The sequence below is a fragment of the Haliotis cracherodii genome, unplaced genomic scaffold (assembly GCF_022045235.1).
Source record: "Haliotis cracherodii isolate W230 unplaced genomic scaffold, xgHalCrac1.p SCAF_5, whole genome shotgun sequence".
Taxonomy (NCBI): Eukaryota; Metazoa; Mollusca; class Gastropoda; order Lepetellida; family Haliotidae; genus Haliotis; species Haliotis cracherodii.
Genome location: NW_027266308.1, coordinates 8,499,046 through 8,519,768, shown reverse-complemented (window position 1 = coordinate 8,519,768; position 20,723 = coordinate 8,499,046). Strand labels below are relative to the sequence as shown.

General features: G+C 44.3%; 3 protein-coding genes across 4 annotated transcripts in view; 2 read left to right on the top strand and 1 right to left on the bottom strand.

The window, feature by feature from the left end:
• The window catches only part of LOC139442386 (papilin-like), a 177,724-nt gene extending 170,391 nt beyond the window's left edge, over positions 1-7,333 (top strand). The window contains exons 38-42 of the mRNA XM_071223189.1: positions 271-400; positions 1,463-1,617; positions 2,303-2,575; positions 2,935-3,207; positions 4,908-7,333. Coding sequence (XP_071079290.1) covers positions 271-400; positions 1,463-1,617; positions 2,303-2,575; positions 2,935-3,207; positions 4,908-5,038 — 962 coding nt within the window. The 3' untranslated portion in view covers positions 5,039-7,333. The remainder of the gene's footprint in view (positions 1-270; positions 401-1,462; positions 1,618-2,302; positions 2,576-2,934; positions 3,208-4,907) is intronic.
• Positions 7,334-10,852: 3,519 nt separating this feature from the next.
• Positions 10,853-20,723, bottom strand: part of LOC139442787 (transcriptional adapter 2-beta-like) — a 28,864-nt gene continuing 18,993 nt past the window's right edge. The window contains exons 14-17 of one of the 2 annotated variants that reach the window (XM_071223678.1): positions 19,526-19,566; positions 19,015-19,100; positions 14,671-14,733; positions 10,853-14,074 (exon numbers count right to left, since the gene is read on the bottom strand). In XM_071223678.1, the coding sequence (XP_071079779.1) occupies positions 13,952-14,074; positions 14,671-14,733; positions 19,015-19,100; positions 19,526-19,566 (313 nt within the window). In that variant the 3' untranslated portion in view covers positions 10,853-13,951. Of the gene's footprint in view, positions 14,075-14,670; positions 14,734-19,014; positions 19,101-19,525; positions 19,567-20,723 lie in introns of those variants that run through there. The other variant, XR_011651702.1, reaches the window with a different exon arrangement.
• Positions 16,632-17,496, top strand: LOC139442149 (uncharacterized). Its single transcript, XM_071222953.1, has 3 exons — positions 16,632-16,719; positions 17,044-17,270; positions 17,443-17,496. Exons 1-3 carry the CDS (start codon positions 16,632-16,634, stop codon positions 17,494-17,496), a joined length of 369 nt encoding a protein of 122 aa, XP_071079054.1.

Below are 20,723 nucleotides of genomic sequence, written 5' to 3'. Positions count from 1 at the left end.
CTTATTTATTTGCGTATAATATGAACTCTTGTGTTATATGCAACGTTAATTATGGGCTATTAGATTCTGAAATATATATCTCTTGTACATAAACATTTCAGGCTGTCAGCATAAACCACGAAATTTATCTTTCAACTCTTTTTTTTCCACCCAAATAATATTCTAATAAGAGCCCCCTATTTGTAATTTTGAGAGCGCCCTGGGCGCTTATTACGTCGAATAAGGTAACGTAATTGTGTTTCTATTTAGTAATTCTGACACTTATTTCAGATGGTCCAAATGTTATTGAGCGACGTAAGGGCGAGGACTATGAGATTCTTGTACGCCCTGATAAGGATGTCCTCATAAACTGTCGGATACATCGCACGGATCGAGACCTAGTCACGTGGTACAGAGACAGGTATGATGCCAATGTAGCAGGGCGTGGAGTCATCCCACAGGTGACATCCTTACCTTGTCAGCTTGCTGACGGGGTTAACCTCTTTGGTCATGTGGACAAGGCGTCCGACCTCTGATCATAAGGTCTGTGGTTCCAATCCCATCACGGGACTCGGAAATGTTATGGCCGCAAAATTGGCGCCCAACATGGGGCTGAGCATGTTCATATTAAATTTGAGCAAAATAAGTTCAAAATAAGTACCCTACTATGCGACCCCGGACGTGCCTTCTGTTAACGGGGGAGTATGTAGCAGGGTGTGGAGTCATCCCACAGATGACATCCTTACCTTGTCAGCTTGCTGACAGGGTTAACCTCTTTGGTCATGTGGACAAGGCGTCCGACCTCTGATCATAAGGTCCGTGGTTCGAATCCCATCACGGGACTCGGAAATGTTATGGCCGCAACACTGGCGCCCAACATGGGGCTGAGCATGTTCATATTAAATTTGAGCAAAATAAGTTCAAAATAAGTACCCTACTATGCGACCCCGGACGTGCCTTCTGTTAACGGGGGAGTATGTAGCAGGGCGTGGAGTCATCCCACAGATGACATCCTTACTTTGTCAGCTTGCTGACGGGGTTAAGCTCTTTGGTCATGTGGACAAGGCGTCCGACCTCTGATCAGACGGTCCGTGGTTCGAATCCCATCAGGGGACTCAAACATTTAATGGCCGCTACACCAAGCATATCCTAATGGAGTCACTGCAGATTGTTTCTCTTATCACGGATGACATCCTTACCTTGTCAGCTTGCTGACGGGGTTAAGCTCTTTGGTCATGTGGACAAGGCGTCCGACCTCTGATCAGAAGGTCCGTGGTTCGAATCCCATCAGGGGACTCAAACATTTAATGGCCACTACACCAAGTATATCCTAATGGAGTCACTGCAGATTGTTTCTCTTATTTCAAGGACGAAAGCAAATACCAGGTGCCCCATCAGCATCAAGAATGGTCTGTTTAAATCCGTACAGATTATGCTAAAATATTGTTCTGAAATGAAACTGATTATGCTTTCTGTCTGGTAGGTTTGTGGTTCAGACTGGCTACAGGTTCACCCTCTTCAACAATGGCTCCCTGTGGATCAAGAACATCAAAGAAGATGACACTGGAATATACAGCTGCCAGGTTGCCCGAGGGAATGACGTACCACAGATTGAAAGATATAATGTTCAAGTCCGAGGTGAGGTCCTTGGTTCAGTATTGAACTGAGCAGTGGAATTAAGAAGCAACTAAATCTTTCATTTCCTTTCACTCACTTCTATCTCCTTGCATCTTCTTCTATCCTACTAGGGGGCACGGGTGGCCCAGTCGTCTGAGGTGCTGCAATTCGCTGTGCGGAGTTGTGTCCCTTGGTCATGCCAGAAACCTATGATCGTGGGTTCGAATTCCGATTCGCTCAGATTATGTTTCTAGGTTTGTCAGCACCATACCCGTGCTCGCGGGTTTCACCGAAGTGGTAAACATCTGAGACCTGCATCACTTCTGGCTTTCCTCCCACATTAAGCTGACACTTCGCGATATAACTGGAATACTGCGTTAAACCCAACTCAATTACTCACTCTATTGTACAAGTAGGACTATCTGCCCTTAATGCCCACTTTTCTATATTGCAGTGGCTACATCAGGGTTACCATTGGTCTTCAGCAACCCATGCTTGTCATAAGAGGCGACTGGTGGGAAAGGGTATTCAGACTTGCTGACTCTTTTTAATTCATGTCATCATATCCCAGTTGCGTAGATTGATGCTCATGACGTTAACCACTGATTTGTCTGGTCCAGACTTGATTATTTACAGACTGGCATCATATTGCTGGAATATTGCTGATTGAATTGTTAAACAACAAACAAATAAAACTACATTGCAGTGCCTCTGCGAATCCTGCCATCTCCAAAGGTGATCAAGATAAGGCCCGGAGACAATGCCTTCCTGCACTGCCAGGTGTATGGCCAACCAACACCAACCATCACATGGTTGAAGAATGGCCGCCCTGTGATGAGCACGGGCCACTTCAGGGCCTTTGAAAATGGCACCCTGATAATCATGCAGACCCAGGACTATGACGCTGGGCAGTATGAGTGCCAGGCAGAGAACGGGGTGTCCACCATGGCCAAGAAACAAGTACAACTCATGATTAGAGGTATGCATTCAACATCTAATGAGCTTTCGGTCAATTGATTATGTCAGATAACCTCACATGTCATGACTAACGTTTTGTTCAGCTTCAGTTTTTGAAAATCTCTACAACAGTTACAATATTTCCAAAGCCATAAGTATTTGAGACGTTTTCACACTAGGATGTTTTTGAGAATGTTGAAAGACTTATCACTCCTAACATTTTAAGAAATGTTTTGCATCTTTCCTCTGAACTTACATTTAACATTAGCAGAGTGTAGTTGAGTTGCTGCATGACACTAGCAGGTCAAGAGCATGCATGAAGGAAGCTTTGTCATTATTTCATTCTTGTCTGGGATTTTTGACTGTGTTTTCATTACCTAGAACGTGTTAGAGCCAAACTGGATCCATACAAAGGAAAGGTGATGGAGGGAGGAACTGTCCGTTTACGATGTACAGGAAGTGGCTATCCCAGACCCACAATTCACTGGGAGAGGGATGGAAAGGAACTCACTAGCGACAATAAAATCTCAATAAGTGGTCGAGAGTTGGTAATACGTAGTGCTACTATTGACGATTCTGGAATATATACGTGTGTGGTGAAAAACTCGCGAGAGGAGGCGAGTGCGGTCACCATAGTGCAAGTAGTGATGCAGCGTAAGTACCAAGCAGCACAAGGAGGTTTGTTTTGCAGGAATCTCATCAGGATGACAAGTAATGTCATTCGTTTCAATGCATGTTGGAATAACTGCCAGTAGAATGAATCTTAACATGCCAATTCTTTCCTCAATTAGCGAGAGTCGGTGCCTCGACAATGCTTTTCACAGAAAGTGTGCATGTGACAATGCTTTTACTGAACAATGACATGCAGGTTGAAGTTCCTCTCCTATCTAAATCCTTACAAACTACAAATTAGTTTCTACAGTTTGATCAAGCTATTTAATAGGCATGCCAAATTTGACCCTATCACCACTGATAACTGTTCAAAACCTTTTACCTACTACCTACTGCATGAGAACCTGTTTGTCTTTTTTAATACTATGTTATGACTATAAGTCACCAGTCAATGCTAATGAGTGCAAGGAAGATGTTCTGATGGACCATTATCTGCCTGTGAGAGTGGAAAGTGGCTCACTGCCCCCTCTGACTCCTAGTGAGCATCCTCCCTCAACCCCCACATTCATCAACCCCCACATTCCTCACCCCCACATTCCTCATACCCTACATTCATCAACCCCCACATTCCTCAACCCCCACATTCCTCAACCCCCACATTTCTCACCCCTCACATACATCAACCCCCACATTCCTCAACCCCCACATTCCTCACCCACTACATTCATCAACCCCCGCATTCCTCAACCCCTACATTCATCAACCCCTACATTCATCACCCCTCACATACATCAACCCCCACATTCATCAACCCCCGCATTCTTCAATATCCACATTCACCAACCCCCACACTCACAAACCCCCACATTCATCAACCCCCACACTCACCAACCCCAACATTCATCAACACTTACATTCATCACCCCCCACATTCATTAACCCCTACATTCATCAACCCCCACATTGATCAACCCCCACATTGATCAACCCCCACAGTCATCAGCCCCCACATTCATCAACCCCCACATTCACCAACCCCCACATTCCTCAACCCCCACATTCATCAACCTACACATTCATCAACCCCCACATTCATCAGCCTCCACATTCATCAGCCCCACATTCATCAACCCCCACATTCACCAACCCCCACATTCATCAACCCCCAAATTCACCAACCCCACATTCATCAGCCCCGACATTCATCAACTCCACATTCATCACCCCCCACATTCACCAACACCTACATTCATCATCCCCCACATTCATCAACCCCCACATTCATCAACCCCCACATTGATCAACCCCCACATTGATCAACCCCCACATTCATCAGCCCCGACATTCATCAACTCCACATTCATAACCCCCCACATTCACCAACCCCCACATTCATCAACCCCCACATTCATCAACCCCCAAATTCACCAACCCCCACATTCATCAGCCCCGACATTCATCAACTCCACATTCATCACCCCTCACATTCACCATCCCCCACATTCACCAACCCCCACATTCATCAACCCCGACATTCATCACCCTCAACCACAACATTCATCCCCCTCAACCCCCATATTCATCAACCCTTGTCCCAGGTAATCATGGGATATTTTGTCCTAGGTTGACATGATGACAACAACAAATCTTCCAGCCTAGTTTCTTAGTCATAAGATGATATCAAGCCATCACTGCCTTCTTTCATGAACACGTAGTAAAGATATGAGTTGTCTCTGTTTCAGAAAATACAGGAGTTTGTGAAGATAAACTTCCGATGATGAAGTGCAAGATGATCCGGACAGCCAGATTGTGTGGACACAGAAGATTCTCTAAAATGTGTTGTGCATCATGCAAACATCAGCGTTTCCGCTGAGTTTGCTCGATGACCATAGAGTTAGATGATGCTCTTCAATGGAACATACAAGAGGTTAAGCTGCTACCACAAGATACAAGATAGCCAACTACAAACGTGGTGCCGAGATATGCACAGCACCAGAACTACCCCTGATGTGTATGAGTGATCAAGTGGTGGTTTGGTCATACAGCATAGCAAATGTCTTGACACCTTAAGTGTAATATGTCAAGTCTTTTAAAGAGAGAACATAATAAATTGCGACTATTGGCTTGTACAGAATCTGAGTGTTTATAATGGACTGAATATAGAATGTGTACCTCTCAACTCTAGTTACTAGAAGTGTTGACAAATGTGCATACTACACAAGTTAAAGAACTATAGTTAATCTGTCATTTCTGAACTCGTTTTTTCTCACTTTACCAGTTCAGCAGTGACAGCGTGAATGTGTGGGATGTAACGGATAGACTGAAAATATCCATCCTCTCAGTAAATGAAGTGATGTTTTAGATTTGATGGTATGACAGAGTACAGTATTGTAGTCTCTTCTCTTGGACTGGCCTCCTCTCAGGAACTCTTCATGTCTCTTTACAAAACACCTCATCAGCCTAGCTGCTTGTGCTCCTCCATTGTTTAACATGATACACATGTGATGACATACCCCATGCTGTTTTCTGATTAATTCATTGTTGTAAGTCCTCTGCCTATGATTGTGGGTTCGAATCCCGGTTCGCCCCGATTATGTTTCTAGGTTTGTCAGCACCATACCCGTGCTAGTAGGTTTCACCGAAGTGGTAAACATCTGAGACCTGCATCACTTCGGGCTTTCCTCTCACATTAAGCTGACATGCCGGGATATAACTGGAATACGTTTAACCGAAAGCGGCGTTAAACCCAACTCACACACTATTAGTCCACTGATATGTTCATTGTTATTTGTTTCCCCACACAACAGGACTTGTGAATAGAGAGTACCTGCACAGTCCCATTCACAGACAAACCCAGACATTCTGGTGCTAGAACCCATTTCTAACAGGTGAACATTTGACATGAACAACTGCCATCTGTACATCAACTTACATGACTGCATTTACCCAATCCATACAAGACTACTGTTTACCGACCATCCAGATCAATAAGCATCTATACTACTCAAAAAAGTTAAGGACAACCTGATTCTTTCCAATTACCATGGGCGCTGGGGTAGCCTAGTGGTTGAAGCGTTGCTGAAGACCCGGGTTTGATTCCCCACATGGGTACAATGTGTGAAGCCCATTTCTTGTGTCCCCCGCCGTGATGTTGCTGGAATATGCTAAAAGCGGCGTAAAACCTTAATCAATCTTGTGTCCCCTGCTGTGATAATGCTGGAATTTTGCTTAAAGCAGCGTAAAACCTTACTGACTCACTTGCTCATATTTACTGTATTTAATCAGTCATGCTATATCTATGCTATATCTGCCATGACAGATTAACTACACTCACAGGAAAGATTCGAGTGGTCCTAATTTATTTTAGTAGTATATAAACCATTTAACATATAATGTGCCATGTACCAGAGAAGATTGTTTAATGTTGCTCACCCAAAACAACCTGGATTCGGATGAAGTGGATACTTGCCTGCTTGTCCAAGGTGATGACAATACAGGGAACTGTCATTGTATAGCCTTCTACCTCTAGCATCATTTCTACCAATCAGGAGTGCTGAAGTGTACATAGTAATTTACTGCAAACGTTGTACCATGGAATTCAACATGATCATGTTTCCAAAAAGCCCATTAAATAGATCTCTTGCTTTTTTAGATCACCAAAGGTACCGTACTTGTATATGTGCTAATCAACCAAGGCTACCACTATTAGCCTCAATAATTGGACCTGACCTCCTTAAGGCTAAAAAAAATAATAATCTTTGTTCTCAGGCATGCCTGCATCATCATAAAGTTTGCCTCACATTTCGTTTTTATTTCCATTTTAGAAAAAAAAATAATCCTTAAATATTCCAAGTCCAATGGTTATCAAATACTGTATTCCAGTATTTTACTCATCAAGGAATACATTTATGTAAGGAGGCGCTTTCCCAGGTTGATTGTACACAACTGCTTATTTGATCACGCAACTGTGTATTTGATTACATACTATTTTGAACAACCAACAACAAATTTAAAAATCACCGCCCACCCGCACTATATTTTCAAAAGCCACTGCCTGAGAACCAATTCTGTTTTTTTTTAAGCCTAAGGGAGCAGCCATTTCACTTTCAGGCAGGGGCAAAGACACAGGAGTTTGGTTTGAGTGTGTGAGTGAGTATGGTTTTACACCGCTTTTAGCAATATTCCAGCAATATCATGGCAGGGGACAACAGAAATAGGCTTCACACATTGTACCCATGTCGGGAATCAAACCCGGGTCTTCGGCGTTACGAGCGAACGCTTTAACCACTAGGCTACCCGACCGCCCAGAGTTTGGTTTGAGATAATCATTTATATTTGAATGTTCAGAGCTCCATTATTTCATGTAACATAAACAGGTGTTCAATTTATTTTTTGGTAAAATAAATAAAAATAACAAACTTTATACTTTGTATACTTTAATATAGTCTTCTGAGGGTTAGAGGAAAAGGGCACACAATTTTTTCCCAACAATGTGAGGCATATGTAAAATTCCCCAAAAATATAATTCTTGCTCCTTAACTCCTTGTTGGCAACTAGGGCATACCTAGTAGATGAAAGCTATATCTGAAGGATGAGACACCTGCATCGGAGATGTGAAATGCATGTGTACTGTAAAAGTGTGTGTGTCAGTTCTGATGGGTGGGGGGGTAGCCTAGTGGTTAAAGCGTTTGCTCGTCAGGCCGAAGACCCGGGTTTGATTCCCAACATGGGTACAATGTGTGAGGCCCATTTCTGGTGTCCCCTGCCTTGATATTGCTGGAATATTGCTAAAAACGGCGTAAAACCATACTCACTCTGATGGACGGAGTCTCAACCTTCACACGTCCATCTGTTGAATGCATCATGATAGTCAACACTATCCTGAATAAGCATGCTATCCTCTCAATAAATTACATATATATAACACCAAAGATGTTCAGACTGCACCTGTAGTTAGACAGCCATGATCTATACAATGTCTGTGGCATCATTACATCTGTTGCTCTGAAGACTCTTACTGTTTATCCAAGACATAAAAGTTTAGACATATTAAAAAATAACATTATTCTCATATAAATATTGTGATCGTCAGCCCCACCAAATAATGTTGTTCACAATTAGCTGGCAATATGTTTTCTATCCAGTTTAGATTGAAAGTTACATCTAATCATTGATCCCATTTGTGTTCATTTGGGGAGAAAAGACCCAGAATTCTCACATTTTGTAAATTTTTCAAGTTTCTGCTTTGCAAACTGTTCCACTAAACACTGGCCAAAAGATTTTGAGCAAAAGTTTAGTGCTTATGAATACTAACTGACAAATTCCCTATTCAATTACCGAATGGTTAGTCGAATATGTCTGAACGCCAGTCTGGCTTTTTGCATGCATGAGTCGATGACTGCCAACAGTTGTGCACTTACATCTACAGTATACTGAGTGCGGACGTAGATATGTTTATTTTGAAACAAGCTGTATTTATACTGTTTTTACTCACTTTATATATAGATGTTGGTCTCTTAGGTTTGTTGTCGCTGCAAGTAAATATCTTCCATTTCTTATTTGTTGTCCTGTCTTATATTCCACACATTGCCCATTGGATGTAGACTCTGTATACTCCAACCAACTTGCCCAGTTGAAAGTGGTGAGTGAGTGGGTGAAGAGTTGGGTTTAACGCCGCTTTTAACAGTATTCCAGTCATATCATGGCGTGTCAGCTTAATGTGAGAGGAAAGCCCGAAGTGATGCAGGCCTCAGATGTTTACCACTTGGGTGAAACCCACGAGCACGGGTATGGTGCTGACGAACCTAGAAACATAATCGAGGAGAACCGGGATTGGAACCCACAATCATAGGTTTCTGGAATGCCCAAGAAATCGAAGAGGCATGCGAGGTGAGTCAGTATTGGTAATACCACTGCTCATGTCAAACCTGAAAGAACAGTATAATCTGACTGTACGCCTACATTTGGCGTTGTCATTTTCACTAACCGGACTAAGAACAAGATGGTGAAGAGGTCCAAGGCATATATCATAATATACTCTTTAAAAAAGTAGGGGATACAGGGATATAACTTTAGTAAGAGTTGTATGATAATAATGAACGAATTGGGAACACACTACAACTGGAGGTGAAGCATGACTGTAGATTGTATGACCGCCAATGATCTTGAATTAGTGAGTGAGTTGGGTTTAACGCCGCTTTTAACAGTATTCCAGTTATATCGCGGCGTGTCAGCTTAATATGGGAGGTAAGCCAGCAATGACCTTGAAGGATGAGGGGGCTAATATGGGCAATTTCAAAGTTGACGTTTTTGGATCAGTAGTACGTAATACCTCCACGATTTGTCAAACATTCATTCACTCAACAAGGCATACTGCATATGAGTCTCCCAGTGGAGATTTACGGGAGTCTGTCCCACTCCTCTTGCAGCACCTGGCCAAGTTCAGCCATCGTGGTCGGCGACCTATGACGTCGCGCACATCATGTTCCCGACGTGTTCAATGGGGTAACGGTCTGGGCTCATTGCTGGCCATTCTATGGATGTTGGGCTGCTGGATGTGAGCATTGACGATTCATGCATGAGCACAGGCGTTGTGGTCCTGAAAGACAAACAATCCCTTGCAAACGGGACAACAAAGGGTGTCAGAATGTTATCCCGATTGTACTGTCCAGTGATCCTTCCTTGCACAATATGGAGTGGGGTTCGGTGTCACACCACAGAAAAACCGATCCATTGCCACAACCGTTATGTCTCAGGTTGACATTGGCTTGACGATCGTTTCAACATCACCAGACACAACGATGCCTATCAAGGAAGTGCAAAGTGAATCAGGACTAATCGGAAAACATGACCTGACCTGCAACAATTACCCCAGGTTAAACGTTACGTACACCATTGACGTCTGTTGGCAATTACCCCTTGGTAAAGGGCAGCACACTAGTGCAAACGATAGGATGTATTTTGGTGTTAGGTATTAACATTTATATTTCATGACCCTTTACTCTTTTGGAAGAGTATACAATGGATTGGTTGGTTGGTTGTTTTACGCCGCACTCAGCAATATTCCAGCTATATGACGGTGATCTGTAAATAATAGAGTCTGGACCAGACAATCCAGTGATTGATATCTCGAGCATCGATCCACGCAATTGGGATATGACGACATGCATCAACCAAGTAAGAAAGCCTGACCACCCAATCCCGTTAGTCGCCTCTTACGACAAGCATAGTCGCCTTTTAGGGCAAGCATGGGTTGCTGAAGACCTATTCTAACCCGGATCTTAGTATAGAATAATGATTCACTTGATAACTGACAATGCACTGTACCCCGCGTTGTTGCATTGGGAGTTGTCTTTGAAGGATTTTGTGGTCCAAAATGACCCAAACAAGTTTAAAAGGCTTAAATCAGGACTATGTAGAGTACAAGGAATTTGTGTTTTATTATGCTGCAGAAATGTTACACATCATCGTGTTGTTGAGGCCATTTAACACTTGTCGTGATGCTGAGATGTGGTTGTCATAAAGAGGTCCAGCAACATGGTCCAAGATGTCTCGCTGGTACCAATCGCGGGTTTGGTCAACCGGCACCGGCACCGTCGCAAAGTGAACTTATCCAAAAGAAAGTGCTGTATACACTGAAACAATCCTTACAGTTGTGACTGACTTGATAAATGACATAAACAAGGAGTAAGATTAAAGATTTTATTCCCCTCATCGCACTTGTATACAGTGGGTGTAGAGCAGGAGGGTAATACCAGATGACATACATTGTACGTCATTCTGAATGTATATATGGTATGTACGTACACACAGACAGACTGACACAGTGGATAGTGGGGTGGTGCTATCACACTCTGATACATCTCATACAACATTCATTCAGCGGACACCCGCTACACATACAGCTGGGTTGGTCACACACAAGTCAATCTTTGCGTCTTCTGCTAAGTGTCGTCACACCAATGCCAAGGTTACCCACACTGGTGTGTCATTCAGAGCAGGGATTCATGTCACACCATGACGTCAGATAGAAGCAGGGGGACATTTTTGATGCACAATGATATTTTGATTAAAAATCTTGAATCGGAATAAAATCTAATCTAAATGATAGGTACTAACCCAAACACTTAATCTAAAATTTCCTTGAATTGATTCTTTAAAACTGAGTTTCTCAGATTCATGAACAAATAAAGAGGAATATAATTCCTATATATACACCTCATAATCAAAGAACATCTTTAAGATTAGTACATACTACTAAACAGTCAGTGACAGATATTTCAAAAATTGTAGTCTAGTTAGAAATTGAAATTGGCACCTACTCAAATAGAATTGATTTCCCAGCTGCTGTTTTTACAGTTGGTGCTTGCCCTACTCCTTGATACTAATCACAGCGGTCACAAGAGCATTTAACAATGAAGGCAAGGGGAGGATGAATTAACACCAGTTCTCTGACACCACAGTTGTGAAAATGGCATGGTCTTACTCCAGTAGCAACAAGACAGGAGGGCTGGGCAGCGGTGTAGTGAAGACTGGGGCCAGGCGCCGAGCGGCTCCTGGAGCCTGGCAACGGAGAGATTCATTATCCTCTACACTAACATGGACTAGAGAAGCAGTGGCTACAGCAACACATTGTACATGACACACAGCACAATACCCAGGAACATATAGACAGCATTGAGCTCCACACAGACTCCTAGTCACACATCCAGCTGAACGTACGTACGGACAACTGTTGTCTCTCTCCAATTCTCACATTAACATTATGCATCTCATAAATAGAAGAGAGTAGGACAAAGTAAACAAATACTACAACACATTAACTTCTAGGGTTTCCAATAATGTTTTACTGAAGACTTTCATTAGACTAAGACTAAGCAGACAATATTTTGCCTACGAGTTAAACCATGTGCTTTCATCCAGGAAGTGCAACACTTAATATAGTTATCTTGCTGTGACAAGTGCATTGAGCTAAAAACTAACAAAGTTAGTTCTAACCAAACTGTTAATCTGCTTCAATGCGAGATCCTACTCAGCATGAAATAATACAAGAAAACAGAAAACAAGAAGTCCTTTCTGTCCCGACTGTCCAATCTTCAGATTGCACTCAATCCATTACTAGAACACCATCCTTAAGCCTCATAACAACGGCAGTCTCACAGACCTCTCACCTCCTCCATACTGCACAGTTCAGCTGGTTATCTGGTCTGTCTATTTGCATTTGGTTAACATCAAGTCAATATTGGTTTAAGTTATCACTCCGGAGCCAATCCGTGTCCCTGAAGTTACCATTCAAAGTGGGTGGGTGAATTTGGTTTAATGCTGCTTTTAACAGTATTCCAGTTATATCACGGCATGTCAACTTAATGTGGGAGTAAAGCCTGAAGTGATGCAGGTCTCAGACGTTTACCATTTCGGTGAAACCCACAAGCACGGGCATGGTGATGACCAACCAAGAACCATAATTGGGGCGAACCGGGATTCGAACCCACAATCATAGGTTTCTGGCGTGCCCAAGGAACGCAACTCTGCACAGCAAGTACCCAATCAGGTTGGGGCTATAGGAAGGAAACAGGACTCAGGCCTATTTGAGTAATAAAAACTGGATCACTTACACAATAATCAGAATTACTGGCAGCACCATTTCACGTTTGGCCTTAAAATTAGGTACATAATGTGACCCAAATCAGACAAAGACATAAAATAATTTTACAACTGAACTTGATAAACTAAAATGGGTCAACCAGATGTAAAATCACCCGCAACAAACTTGACTTTTTTATCAGCCAAGTCGTCCATCTATTCTGATTTATGATATGAAATTATTATTCCATGATCAAAGTCTCGATGTGAAGTTGGTTTGGATCACGGACGACCAGTCTTTAGGATACATAGCTGAGAGTAGTCTCACACTGATCCAATAATGGATGGACAAGATGTGAATGACAATCGGATATTTTGTACATAGCAACCAGTTCTGTAACAAACCAAGAAAAAATGTAATGTAAAAATGTTGTAAATGTGAAAGATGTGTGAACGAAAAAGAAATACGCCGACAAGGACCTTTATGGCAAGTGAGCTAATTATTAAAATGGTTTCAATGATCATTACAAATGATGAGCAATGCATATTGCTTATGACAAAACCTAAAGGTACACTTTCGTGTGCATGAGGGCAACTTGGCCCGTCATGAGGTGATATTCCTGAGCTGCTGTGATAGGACTACTGTCAATATTCCACCATGGATCCAACAGATATGTGGTACACATTCCTGCACTGCGGATGAATCATTGTCGTGAGAGATCACCTTGCTTGCAAATGCTGATAATGGCACGTGCACGACAATCCCCGTTGCTTTCTCACTCTCTCATTTATGTACAGCTACACATGATAATCTGAGAAGTTAACACACAAATGGCTGAAACTTGCCAAACCAAACACAAGATTTGCACAAGGAATAAATTACAATCAGACCTTTTATACATGGAACAGGTTTTGCGCTAGTAGATACAGATTGTACAAGAACTTTAACTTAACAGACATGTGTTGGAGAAGACACACCATTGTGGCTACATAGGAAGCATCAATTTGGCATTGCACACCATCAGGAAATAAATACGACACTCCAAGTGCCTCTCCCTGTCTTATTGGCCCCCAGAACCATCCCACACGTGTGGTGACCCAGCTCCAAGTTTTCTTGACTCCTTTGTTGCTTGCTGTCCCCATGATGCGTCTCTGAATCTCTTCCCTTACTGAATTTCTTGCCACAGGCAGGCTACGGGCAACCTCACGTGACACCTATCCAGCCATTGTCTGAGAGAAAACTCATGATTTTACGGCGATGAGTTTTATCCATGCCACTTGGATATCGGATTTTTACTGGAAATCCCTGTCGCCTCTGGAGGTAGTCCTGACACAAAACAAAAAACAAAAAATCTTTACAGCAACTATACATAGTTATATGTCAGTTAAATCCTTTTCAGGGGCGGTCGGGTAGCCTAGTGGTTAAAGCGTTCGCTCGTCATGCCGAAGACCCGGGTTCGAATCCCGACATTGGTACAATGTGTGAAGCCCATTTCTGGTGTCCCCCGCCATGGTATTGCTGGAATATTGCTAAAAGCGGCGTAAAACCATACTCACTACTAAATCCTTTTCAAATAGTTTACATACAGAAACAAGTAATGAGTGGAGGTTATGATCTGATATGAATTATTCAATCAGCTTTATCGGACATAATCAATCTACACCAGTCTGCGACTTTAGCCACTTGTCTGAAGTCTGAGTCTTGTATAATTAATCTGTTTGGTCTAGTATCCTCAGCTAATAATAGTTCTCATAATAACAAAAAATTCTACTGAAAATGATGCTAATAGCCCAGTTTGGGTTAGTAGTGACAAAAGTATTTAGCACAGACGGCTACGCAATAATCACTTGGAATGGGCAAGAAAGGAAAAATAAATGACAATACAAGTTGGAGGTAAAATCATTCTGAATCCATTATCTTACTTTGATGATGCAGGTTTTTATAGTTGAATAGTTGGCAGGTGTCATCCCAATGGAGTTGCATAGCTGAAATTGAACAGCAAATGTATAATAAATCTCTTGCATATATCACAAATATCCAGATATACCATGTTCGTAGTAGCTCATCTCATTACCCAATATTCATACAGTATCTATATCCATCACCAGATGAGTGTGTATAGGCCCAACTACAGTAGGATGAGTGTGTCTATTGGCCCAAATACAGTAGGATGAGTGTGTCTATTGGCCCAAATACAGTAGGATGAGTGTGTCTATTGGCCCAAATACAGTAGGATGAGTGTGTCTATTGGCCCAAATACAGTAGGATGAGTGTGTCTATTGGCCCAAATACAGTAGGATGAGTGTGTCTAGGCCCAACTACAGCTGCATGAGAGTGTCTATTGTCCAAACTACTGTAGGGTGAGTGGGTCTATCAGCCCAACTACAGCTGCATGAGAGTGTCTATTGGCCCAAATACAGTAGGATGAGAGTGTCTTTCGGCCCAACTGCAGTAGGATGAGAGTGTCTATCGGCCCAACTACTGTAGGATGAGTGAGTCTATCGGCCCAACTGCAGTAGGATGAGTGGGTCTATTGGCAAAACTACAGTAGGATGAGTGTGTATCAGCCCAACTGCAGTAGCATGGGAGTGTCTACTGGCTCAACTGCAGTAGCATAAGAGTGTCTATTGGCCCAACTACTTTAGGATGAGTGTATCTTTTGGCCCAACTGCAGTAGGATAAATGTGTTTTTACAGGGGGAAGATATGTGTAAAGCACACTCAGGTGGTAATCCCAAGAGGGTTTGAACATAAAATTGTATGTTTTTTTTAATCAATTTGCTTTGTCCTGATGCCTACATGGAACGTGAACAGTTTGAAATCAGTGACACACGGTTCAAAAAGTAAAAGTAGTGGAAACCCAAATGCTTCGCATGCTGAGGTTAATACTGGTATGTCAAGTCGGTCACCTCTTGTCAACAAGAAACAATACTGCAATGATATCACCACCGCATGCAAGGAACTTCACTTCTTACAATAAATACTTCTTGCGTTAACACGTAAACAACCTTTTTCAACACTGAGAATGACCTTGACCCATGGCATAAATAATGTCAAAGATATCCCTGGGCCTTGGAGGACAAACACTGGGCCATGGAGGACATATGCTGAGCCATGGAGGAGATACGCTGGGCCATGGAGGACATACGCTGTGCCATGGAGGACATAAACTGGGCCATGGAGGACATACGCTGGACCATGGAGGACATACACTGGGCCATGGAGGAGATACGCTGGGCCATGGAGGACATACGCTGTGCCATTGAGGAAATACGCTGGCCAATGGAGGACATACACTGAGCCATGGAGGACATACGCTGAGCCATGGAGGAGATATGCTGGGCCATGGAGGACATATGCTGTGCCATGGAGGACATACACTGGGCCATGGAGGACATACACTGGACCATGGAGGACATACACTGGACCATGGAGGACATACACTGGGCCATGGAGGACATACACAGGGCCATGGAGGACATACACTGACCCATGCAGGACAATCACTGGACCATGGAGGACAATCACTGGACCATGGAGGACATACGCTGACCCATGCAGGACATACACTGGACCATGCAGGACAATCACTGGACCATGCAGGACAATCACTGGACCATGGACGACATACACTGGGCCATGGAGGACATACGCTGACCCATGCAGGACAATCACTGGACCATGGAGGACAATCACTGGACCATGGAGGACATACGCTGACCCATGCAGGACATACACAGGGCCATGCAGGACAATCACTGGACCATGCAGGACAATCACTGGACCATGGAGGACATACACTGGGCCATGGAGGACATACGCTGACCCATGCAGGACATACACTGGACCATGGAGGACATACACTGGGCCATGGAGGACATACGATGGGCTATGGAGGACATACGCTGAGCCATGGAGGACATACGCTGAGCCATGGAGGAGATACGCTGGGCCATGGAGGACATATGCTGGGCCATGGAGGACATACACTGGGCCATGGAGGACATACGCTGGACCATGGAGGACATACACTGGACCATGCAGGACATACACTGGGCCATGGAGGACATACACTGACCCATGCAGGACATACACTGGGCCATGGAGGACATACACTGACCCATGCAGGACATACACTGGACCATGGAGGACATAAACTGGGCCATGGAGGACATACGCTGACCCATGCAGGACATACGCTGGGCTATGGAGGACATACACTGGGCCATGGAGGACATACACTGGGCCATGGAGGAGATACGCTGGGCCATGGAGGACATACGCTGTGCCATTGAGGAAATACGCTGGCCAATGGAGGACATACACTGAGCCATGGAGGACATACGCTGAGCCATGGAGGAGATATGCTGGGCCATGGAGGACATATGCTGTGCCATGGAGGACATACACTGGGCCATGGAGGACATACACTGGACCATGGAGGACATACACTGGACCATGGAGGACATACACTGGGCCATGGAGGACATACACAGGGCCATGGAGGACATACACTGACCCATGCAGGACAATCACTGGACCATGGAGGACAATCACTGGACCATGGAGGACATACGCTGACCCATGCAGGACATACACTGGACCATGCAGGACAATCACTGGACCATGCAGGACAATCACTGGACCATGGAGGACATACACTGGGCCATGGAGGACATACGCTGACCCATGCAGGACAATCACTGGACCATGGAGGACAATCACTGGACCATGGAGGACATACGCTGACCCATGCAGGACATACACAGGGCCATGCAGGACAATCACTGGACCATGCAGGACAATCACTGGACCATGGAGGACATACACTGGGCCATGGAGGACATACGCTGACCCATGCAGGACATACACTGGACCATGGAGGACATACACTGGGCCATGGAGGACATACGATGGGCTATGGAGGACATACGCTGAGCCATGGAGGACATACGCTGAGCCATGGAGGAGATACGCTGGGCCATGGAGGACATATGCTGGGCCATGGAGGACATACACTGGGCCATGGAGGACATACGCTGGACCATGGAGGACATACACTGGACCATGCAGGACATACACTGGGCCATGGAGGACATACACTGACCCATGCAGGACATACACTGGGCCATGGAGGACATACACTGACCCATGCAGGACATACACTGGACCATGGAGGACATAAACTGGGCCATGGAGGACATACTCTGACCCATGCAGGACATACGCTGGGCTATGGAGGACATACACTGGGCCATGGAGGACATACGCTGGCCAATGGAGGAGATACACTGGACCATGCAGGACATACGCTGGGCTATGGAGGACATACGCTGGGCTATGGAGGACATACACTGGGCCATGCAGGACATACACTGGACCATGGAGGACATACACTGGACTATGGAGGACATACGCTGACCCATGCAGGACATACGCTGGGCTATGGAGGACATACACTGGGCCATGGAGGACATACGATGGGCTATGGAGGACATACGCTGAGCCATGGAGGACATACGCTGAGCCATGGAGGAGATACGCTGGGCCATGGAGGACATACACTGGGCCATGGAGGACATACACTGGACCATGGAGGACATACACTGGACCATGGAGGACATACACTGGGCCATGGAGGACATACGCTGACCCATGCAGGACATACGCTGGGCTATGGAGGACATACACTGGGCCATGGAGGACATACGCTGGCCAATGGAGGAGATACACTGGACCATGCAGGACATACGCTGGGCTATGGAGGACATACACTGGGCCATGCAGGACATACACTGGGCCATGGAGGACATACGCTGGCCAATGGAGGAGATACACTGGACCATGCAGGACATACGCTGGGCTATGGAGGACATACACTGGGCCATGCAGGACATACACTGGGCCATGGAGGACATACGCTGGCCAATGGAGGAGATACACTGGACCATGCAGGACATACGCTGGGCTATGGAGGACATACACTGGGCCATGCAGGACATACACTGGACCATGGAGGACATACACTGGGCCATGGAGGACATATGCTGACCCATGCAGGACATACGCTGGGCTATGGAGGACATACACTGGGCCATGTAGGACATACACTGGGCCATGCAGGATATACAATTAACGTATATATGAAACACCTCAACATATCATGGCTTAAAAAAATTCTCTTTGGCATCATTCCATCAAAACCTTAAAACCAGCCCTGTCCCCATGTGACAGCCTTATTGCTCTTCAAGGATTGATTGTTCATACTTTTCTCTCTCTCTCGGACAACATCTCGTAGCCCGGCTGTGAGGCCATCTCCTTACACTCCTCCTCTGTATCTTCATCTTTTACTTCTGTAACAACACAATCATCTCAACTTCACGGGATTTTGACAAGACTGCAGGGTCTCTGTTGAGATCATTATCAATGACGTATTTTACACACATACAATAGTTTTCATTTATAAAATGTTTTCTTGTTGTTTAAAGATACATTCAGTAATATTCCACCTATATAAGGCGGTCTGATGATATTTGAATCTGGACCAGACAACCCAGTGATTGACATCATGAGCATCGATCTATGTAATTGAGATACAATGACATGCATCAAACCAAGTCAGCAAGCCTGACCCCCCAATCATTTACACACAGAATGACTCAACATGTTCAGAAAGAGAAAAACAACAACAACGTTTTAATTGCTTGGTGCTTTTGTCATCAATAAATACTACCAGAGCACCTTAAATATTCAATTCAAATGATTCAGTTTTACTCACCGTCGTCGTCGATGAGTATATCTAATTTTTCTACTTTTCCTCTGCAAAAGAATCACAATAAAATCTTATACAACCAGTATGCTGATGATGTGATGCTATAAAATTAGTAATCTAGTTTCATAATTTCATTTGGATAATACATCAATGGAAACAATTGTTACTAGAAAGTAAAGTGCCTTTCAGCGTTACATGATGAGTGAGTATATGTTAGGAATTCTTAGGTATTCCCTTTAATAGGACATACTTACAAAAAGACCAATAGCCAAACCATTTAACATACTTCGCAGAGAGGTAATACAGAAAAGCCTACACATTTAGCTGGGACATCCTCAACAGACATCCTCAAAGCTGTCACGCGTTGCCATGTGAGTGAGTGAGTTGGGTTTAACGCCGCTTTTAACAGTATTCCAGTTATATCTCTGTTGCCATGTGACCTGCACATGTGCGCCACCAGGTTTATCATTCTGAATTAAATCATGTATCATCCCGGTGATGACCTGGGCGACAATACAGGTATTGTCTAAGTATAAAACATAAAAAGGACTGACCTATGCAATTCCTCATTTACATTTATTGGGACTTTGTTTTGCCTGGAAGGCATGTTCTGAAATGGGAGCCAGCCACCCGTAAAAGTTATTGCAGAAGATGTTTACAAGCAGAAACACTCAACAAATGTTTCCACGCTTTTTCTTCAGACCCTGGCATGTGATGGACAGAAGGTGCCATTCATGACCACAATCCTGTCTGCCTACAATCTTAAAAGGGAGTATGCGACAAGAGAGGAATGGCACCATCTTGCACAACACTTCCAGGCTCCCTCTGATCTGGAGGATGATGACCTGATAACTCCTTGGCAAGAGTCTGCAGTAGGGGCAGTTGCTGATGGGAGCCGGGAAGGCACGCTCAGACAGCTGCCAAGATCAAGCTGTCCATGTCAGTGAGGAAACACAGTAGCCATTGAAGTGGAGCATCAAGGACCTGCCACTGCCTCGTGTGTTTCTGTCACTACAAGCCCTGGACGGTCAAGAAGATACAGATGGCTGGCCAATGGTGAGAGACGGCCAAGATGACCCTACCAGCCTGGTCGTCACACAAACTAGTCACGATGCTACCGCCTAGGTGACCCTACCAGCCTGGTCGTCACACAAACTAGTCACAATGCTACCGCCAAGGTGACCCTACCAGCTTGGTCGTCACA